This window comes from Phycodurus eques, chromosome 1, assembly GCF_024500275.1.
Source record: "Phycodurus eques isolate BA_2022a chromosome 1, UOR_Pequ_1.1, whole genome shotgun sequence".
NCBI lineage: Eukaryota > Metazoa > Chordata > Actinopteri > Syngnathiformes > Syngnathidae > Phycodurus > Phycodurus eques.
In genome coordinates this window covers 16,972,486-16,980,472 of record NC_084525.1, presented here as the reverse complement: position 1 = coordinate 16,980,472, position 7,987 = coordinate 16,972,486, and the positions used below count along the sequence as shown (strand labels likewise).

General features: G+C 42.5%; 1 protein-coding gene across 1 annotated transcript; it reads left to right on the top strand.

Annotated features, from left to right (window-relative positions):
- Positions 1-710: 710 nt before the first annotated feature.
- On the top strand, positions 711-5,874 carry krt18a.1 (keratin 18a, tandem duplicate 1). The gene is made up of 7 exons (XM_061680982.1): positions 711-1,185; positions 3,051-3,133; positions 3,487-3,643; positions 4,419-4,583; positions 4,666-4,791; positions 4,998-5,218; positions 5,309-5,874. Exons 1-7 carry the CDS (start codon positions 784-786, stop codon positions 5,421-5,423), a joined length of 1,269 nt encoding a protein of 422 aa, XP_061536966.1. The 5' UTR covers positions 711-783; the 3' UTR covers positions 5,424-5,874.
- Positions 5,875-7,987: the final 2,113 nt, after the last annotated feature.

Genomic DNA, 7,987 nt, shown 5'->3' with positions numbered 1-7,987 from the left:
GGTGGGGCATGAACTTACATTGTGTCACCCGGCTGAGGAAATGGGATCGAGAAACAGCTTGAGTAATTAAGAGCTGTTTCTCAATCCTGTAACAGTAAAGAATGTCATGTGTCACTGCTTGTGATAAGGAAAAACAACAACATAAAGAGTTATTATGGGGGGAAAAAAATAAAATTCATATACTACAAGAAAAAAAAAAATTTTTTTCGAAAAAAAAGGAAACCTTTTGACAATAAAGTTGTGAAATGAAATTATACTAGTGGAATATTAAAACTTTATTCGCTTGACCTTATGACCTTTGCAATTTTACTTGTGTGTGGCTTTTATAAATATAGTTTAAAATGTTATTTTATATCATGTGTAAACAAAAAAAAAGTCTAAATGTTTCAAAAGACAAGGGCTAAGGCTGTTTTGTCACTTATTATACTGTATATATTTCAGCACTGTAAGACTGCATTTGTAGTGTAGAGCTCTCTGTTCAATTGTATATACACGATACATGAATATAAAGATATCAAGTACTCAAAACCAAGGGTTGTGCTGTGGATTTACCAATTTAGGAGAAACTGTAAGGAACAAAGGCATGCTAGAAGCAGTGGTGCGGTTTAGGCCGGTGGAAAAGGAGGAGGTAACTGAGGGTGAGGGGGAGTGGTCTGATGGGCGGACCTGAGGGCCCAAAAGGTTTATATAGTTTAGCGGCTTCCCCTCTCTTTCTGCCTTGTGTCTGTGAGTTCCCATTTCAGACAGCCCAGCCTGTGCCTCTGTCTCTGAGTCTCTCCAGCAATGATGCAAACCTCCAAGCAAACTACATACTCGGTACACACCTCGTCCGGTGGCAAAGGCTCTGTGTACAGGGCCCCCACCATCCACGGTGGGGCCGGGGGGAACCGTGTCAGCATCTCATCCAGCGTGCGCAGTGGGCTGGGAGCGGGAATGGGCCAAGTAGCAGGGGGCTTCTCCAGCAGCATCCAGGTGAGCGGCAGCGGGAGCAACATCACGGGCAACGAGAAGTTTGCCATGCAGAACCTCAACGACCGCTTGGCCAACTACCTCGACACGGTCAGGAACCTGGAGCAGGCCAACCAGAAGCTGGAGATTAAGATCAAGGAGGCCATGGCCAAGAGCGGACCTGACTTCAGAGACTACAGCAAGTACCAGGCCATCCTGGATGACCTGAGGAGGAAGGTGAGGACGGATTTGGGTAATGTACTTTATGTCACTTATGCTAAAGCCATGTGGCAGGCTGGATGTTGTGGTGAGATCATAGGTGAAATGCATGAATGAAACCCAGAGCCAGACATTAACTGAGAAGAGTAGTGAGTGTTATTTAGCAAGAAAACCGTCAGGTGTCAATGTTAATCATCAGCAGTGAATACCTAGCAGACAGAGTAGACTGGCCTCCTATGGGTCCGTGGCAAAGCCCCCCCAACCTCCTGTTCCTCTGTGGGCCAGGAACTGGGGGCTGGACCGGAAGCAGTATGGCGAAAGATCATGAAGGGTCAAAGAGGCCGGAAAACAAAGACAAACAGAACAAAAAGTCCCAAGGACCAAAAGCATCAGCTTCATGATTTTAAATTATTTCTTTTAATTCATTGCATTGAGTAAAATTGTGTATCAAGTGATTTAGTGCTTTCAGAGTTGTTTGTTACACTCTGATAAAAAAATACTAAAACGGAAATCAAGACATTGCACGATTATGGAAAAAAGCTTCTACTTATTAAGAACATAAACATAAGAATATATACCCAGCAAAAGAACTGGATTATAAATCCCTCTACCACAGCAATTTCATACCTTTGCTTTCCAACATTCCAGCTATTTATTCTTAATTATTAATCCATCTAGAAAAAGCCTCACTGCGGCAAATGGAAATGGGATGGAAAACAATGGGCTCTTATGTATAGTATATACAGTATACTGTAGGGAGCAACACAAATAGCATTGGGTCAGGGTCATAGAAGTATTACACTTATTCAATTCAAAGGCTATCACTTAACATACTGAAAACCTGTCACGAGAGGGCAGATGAGAATTATTATTAGATGGTCGTATTTAATCTACTATTCAGAGGATTGCATTTGTCAAAATAAGAGAAGATTCTCCATTTTTCTGTTGGTGGAATGCAAAAATTATTTAAATGCTTTGTTCCACTCTCATTTGAGAAAACACAGACTCTAACGTCAGCAACAACCACGCCGCTTAAGTCAACGGCCCATTGCAAACACACAGGCACGAGCATAAACACACAAACACACCCTGACCTCGACTCCCACCTTCCCTATGCAAATCACGTGCCCCCATCCTGTTGGCTTATGTATCCTGTTTGGAAGCAGGCCTGATAGCAGTTGACTTCGTGGCAGTCTCTCATTGGCTCTTGGACTTTTTCACCTGGATGTCCTCCGCATTTATCTAGTTTAGTCTTTTCAAAAGTAAACAGTACCAACCATGTTTCTGTTCAAATGCACACATGCAGTCAGTAAGTCAAATGTCGCTCTCACTTTCGCATTGGGACTAAACAAAACAATAGTTTGACTTTTTCCCCAACAGAACTTTAGAAGTTGTGCATTTTGTTAAAACCTTAAAATGACTTTGAACACAAGGATATGCTATGCTAAAAAAAATCTTCATAGTGTATTATTTTTAAATAACACACTATGAAGATGAATAATGCCTACGGTATTTTACTCACATGTTTATCTTAGCATAAAGATTTAGGATTAGCCTGTGAGAGTAGTAAAGCAAAACAACTAAATTCATTCAAGTCAATATCCAAAATGTTAATGTACAAACGATGTTGGTCAAGAGCGGTTGGCTATTAGATAAATGTATTGCATTTAAGAAGAGCTAAATTGCTAATAGCGTTTTCTTATTGTTTTTATGCTCCCATTAAGCTAATATGTATGAACCAAAATATATACTACTTAAAGGCAGTCCCCATCCTTTTTCTCTTTGAAAGCCTTCCAGCGTGAATGTCAACAGATAGCTTTTTGTTCCACCATATCATCGGTTTTCAATTTCAATAGCGTTCCTCTTTTGTAAACCTGTTGCAGGTGTTTGATGCCACCATGGACAATGCCCGCCTGATCCTCAGCATTGACAATGCTCGCCTGGCAGCCGATGACTTCAGAGTGAAGTAAGGCGTGTTTGTTTGCTGCAACAGAGAACCTGAAGCCAAACAGTTGTAGCAGAACCTGTTTGCACAATGGCCCCAAGGATGAATACATACATCCCTGTCATGATCATTGTTGTTATGTAATGATAAATTGTCACTTTTACATCATCATTGCATTTGAGTCCTAAATTAAACAATATTAGAGACAGATGGCTATTGTATGTTACCACAATACAAAATTAGTTTAATGTTAAATTATTACCAATTAATGTCAGGTGAAATGTTTTCAGATAAGCAAAGTAGGTCCAGTCTCTGAATTTGACCCATTTCATCAGAATCTTTCTCATACTGTATAACCAATATGTTATGATCAGATTTGAGTCAGAGCTGGCTATCCGCCAATCCGTGGAGGCCGATATTGTTGGTCTGAGGAAGGTGATTGATGACACTAATATGAGCCGTATGAACCTTGAGAGCGAGATCGAAACCCTGAAGGAGGAGCTCATTCACCTCAAGAAGAACCATGACAACGTGAGTACAACTACAAACATTCATTTTTGCCACAGACCTGTCCATATAAAACGGATATTTTTAGAACCATTGGACTACCCATTTTGCTAATTTTGTTCTTCTGGCAATACATCTTTTCTGATTTCTGATTGTCTAAAATGACATTGGAGTAATAGACATTTTGACACAGTTAGACTTTATAACCTTGAAATGTGTTTTCCAAAAATATTTTGGGCAAAGAGAGATCTTTTGCAAGCCAAAGCGGAAATGAATATTGCCTTAGAATAGTCGTGGACATACGTTTGCATGTTCTCCCCGTACCTGCGTGGGTTTTCGCCGGGGACCCCGGTTTCCTCTCACATCCCAAAAACATGCAAGGTAGGTTAATTAGCGACTCTAAATTGCCTGTAGGTGTGAATGTGAGTGCAAATGGTTGTTTGTTTATCTGTGCCCTGTGATTGGCTGGCGACCAGTTCAGGGTGTACACCGCCTCTCATCCAGAGTCAGTTTGGATAGGCTCCAGCACGCCCGCAACCCTAGTGAGGATAAGCGGTACAGAAAATGGATGGATGGATGGTAGCTAACATGATATGTGGGCTTTATTTTGATAAAGCAATACCGGTAATATTTTTCCACTGACAAAAGATCAAAGACATTAAATTCAGAAGCCTAATATACTTTTACTAAACCCCTTACTTATTTACCTCAACAAGGCATGAGATTATGTTTGAAAGATATCATGTTCTGGATGTGTTACATCATGCGTTTACAGCAACTGTATTTCTGCTTCTTTCAGGAAGTACTACTGCTTCGTAGCCAGATCGCCCAGTCAGGAGTCCACGTAGATGTTGACGCTCCTAAAGGACAGGACCTCGCACAGATAATGGCAGAGATAAGGGCTAAGTATGAGAAGATGGCACAGAAGAACCAAGATGACCTGAAATCATGGCATGAATCTCAGGTAATTATCTGAAAATAAATTACAAGTCGGCCGAGCCCACTGCATTTGGTTGAGCTAGCTTATGCGCAAATCTTGATTTCAGATGACAGAAGTGCAGACCCAGTTCAATGTGAACACAGAGGCCCTGAAGAGTTCACAGACAGAGTTGAATGACCTACGGAGACAGCTTCAAACCTTGGAGATCGAGTTGGAGTCCCAAAGGAGCTTGGTGAGACTTACCCGACACACTTGACTGATCTAAACACAACGCTTATCTCAGCTCCCTGAAATGCACAACTCAGCACCCACACATGGACTTTGTTGGCATAAGCTTTACACACGGCTGACCCGTCGCTATGGTGCTGTCATCTGCCAGCTGGCTTTACTGTTTTCACGTGTTAACCCCTTTGCTTCGTATCCCTACGACTTTTGCAGAAAGCATCCCTGGAAGGCACGCTGAGGGACACCGAGATTCGCTACAACATGGAGATTGAATCCCTCAACAGCGTCATCCTGAGCCTGGAGGCTGAACTCACACAGCTTCGTAACAACATCCAGTTGCAAACCCAGGACTATGAAACCCTGCTCAACATGAAGATGAAGCTGGAGGCCGAAATTGCTACTTACAGACGGCTACTGGATGGAGAAGACTTCAAGTGTGTAGATTACTTCGTCCAGAAAAATGGGAATTCGGCAGCAGGACCTTATATTTGATATTTTCCTGGTTTTTTTTCCTCTCTTTTCAGGCTTCAGGATGCTCTGGAAGACCAGAAATCAGTGAAGACCAAGGTCATGACAGTGACACAGACCCTGGTGGATGGCAAGGTTGTGTCCTCCAGCACAGAGACCAAGAACCTCTGAACAAGAGAGGCAGCCATAAAACATTTGCGGCAACAATAATAACAATAAACTCAATTTGGCCAAAACGGATCTTTTGCTCCAATTGGCTCATGGTTTCTTAGTTAAACAGTAACTAACGCTTAAACTCTAATACCACTGCAGTAATTAACTTCTTTAGTACAACTCTCCCCCCACAAGCTGACTGAATTGAAAACTGGACCAGAAGAAAACAATATCATCTATTATTTATTTCATCATAGACGTTCTGCTATTTATGTTTGTATGCTGGCCTGCAGATGTCTGCTCACATTATGAGGTGAGATGAGGGATGTTTTAAAAGAAAGTAATACAATGGCCATTTTATTACAAGTCATCACATTTCTAACATCCTTGGGTTTTCTATCTGTCCAGTTAACTCTGTCTGTCTGTAGTACCGTGAGGTTCAGGCATATCAATAAATTTCATTCCAGGGTTTGTGCATCTGTTTTGTTTTTGTTTTTTTCCCCCAACTATATACGGCAGATTAATATAACTGAATACTAGGGCTGGGACTCTATTAAACAATTTAATTTCACCGCTTAGCGGGACCAATAAAGAATTAGGCGAGAAGACAGAACATTTGTGAAGGAAGACAGAGATTGTGGCTTTCACGAATCACCAAAAATGTTTTCAATCATGCCAGATACCCAATCTATATATTCATGTTTGTTCGGAAAACTTTGTTGAAGGTAAGCTTTAACGCTTAGCAGTGTTAGAAAACTGCTGGTCCTTCAGTTTTAATGCATCATACACACGTCTGTGGGGGGAGGGCAGGGTCGGGCTTGGGCGGACACTCAGCCAGGTGTCCCGGCACTCCAGGGGCTCTCTGGCCCGCCATGCCTTTCTCATACGGATTTTTAATGCATTACATACCTTCGCACATACTTGGGGTGCTGTTTGGCATGGGTGGGGTTGACTGTTGTGGGTCAGTATTGCCCTCTGACTGTCTCGCCTCACCCCCACCCAGTTTCTCCAATTTTAATGTACCATACACTGGGCGTGGAGGGCGGTGGTGTGGGCCCGTGCCGTCCCTTTGGAATTTTATTTTATTTTTTTCCTGTTCGGCCAAATTAGGTGAAGCAGACTGGAAAATCTGTATCCCTTTTATGCCGGAACAGTTTTACGGTGTCACAGTGGAGTTTTTAAGCTTCCGCTGTGGTATTATAATTGAGGTTAATTGAGAATCAGACTTGATTAGTCGAACAGAACAAAGTTTCAAGAAGGGAGAGAGAAACAAAGACAAAGCAGTAATTGTAAACAGAATGAGAGAAGTAAATCATTACATTATCTACAACAATGAAACATTAAATATGAGTGTTGAATGGGGCTGTAGTGCTACACCCTGTGAGGGAAGGACAGGACAAGATAGAACAGGGCAAGGACAAGAGAAGAAGCATGCAGGACAAAGGTCGTGAATCCGACTGTACAATTGAAGTGTGGTGGCATTAATTATGTGAATTATAAAAGTCTACAGGACGAGAGTATAAGTGAGTGAATACACAAGCAATTTGCATATCCATGAGTTATTTGTCACAGTAAGTGCGTGACCCCACACCCAGTGAAAGAGTCCTTTGGGTGTATGTCTGCGGATACATGCAAGTGAATTGATACCGTTTTACATGCACAAAGACTGACAGAAGTGTCCTGTAATTGCTGTGGCCGCACCGCGGCGGCTGAGGACCCCACCCAATCAATCGAGGGGCGGGATCAGGCCCAGGGGTCCACCCGAGAGCAGCCCGGTGGACGGGACACGACCCAGGGCGGTCCCCCGGCCCCACTGAGGCCCAACCGACAACCGGCCACCCAGTGGGGGCCGCAGGGACCCAATGCCATGTCCTCACCAGGTGCCCCCCCAATCTACGAATGACTGTTGTAATGTTACTTGTGTTCAAAGCATACAGATCCACCATTCTGCCAGGCCATGCAGCCGAAAAGGACAGGTTAAAAAAAAGAAAGAAAGAATGAAAATGCATGTTGCATACTACATACAGCACATATCCCCATTTTCAGTGTTTACATTTAAGTTCAGTACTCTTCAGTAACATAAAATATATATCTTCATTGGATATCGGTCAATTGTGACTGTGGTGTTTTTGCTATCGTGATGCACTGATTAAACATACACGTTGTTCAATAAATACAGGTACACATCAGAAATGTTAGATTCTTTGATTAACGGCAGCCGACACTCACTGTGCTCACTGCTATCGAGCCTTTGGGCTAATGTTGGACAAACTCACTACTGTTTACACTAAAGCAAGCTAAACTGTCAGCTATGCTGCGTCAACAAGTGAAAGAGTCTTGGTTTTATTTCCAGAAGTCTACACAAGGGATGGGCTAATTACCGTGTTGAAGGTATACTGCTGTTTTGAAAAACGTCAAGGTTTCAATCGCCGCTGAAATTGTCAATTGCCGGTAATTATTTATTTTTATTTTTATTTCTTTTTGGGGAGCGGAGGAGCCCTGCTATGATTAGCTGCTTGCAAAAACAAAACTGTTACGCGCTATACAACCAACCTCTTTGAAGTTGAGATGAGCCGCCAAGC

Coding starts and splice junctions, on each gene's coding strand:
- krt18a.1 (XM_061680982.1), top strand. CDS start 784: ATGATGCAAACCTCCAAGCAAACTACATACTCGGTACACACCTCGTCC. Junction 1,186..3,050: donor TGGATGACCTGAGGAGGAAG/GTGAGGACGGAT, acceptor AACCTGTTGCAG/GTGTTTGATGCCACCATGGA. Junction 3,644..4,418: donor TCAAGAAGAACCATGACAAC/GTGAGTACAACT, acceptor TGCTTCTTTCAG/GAAGTACTACTGCTTCGTAG.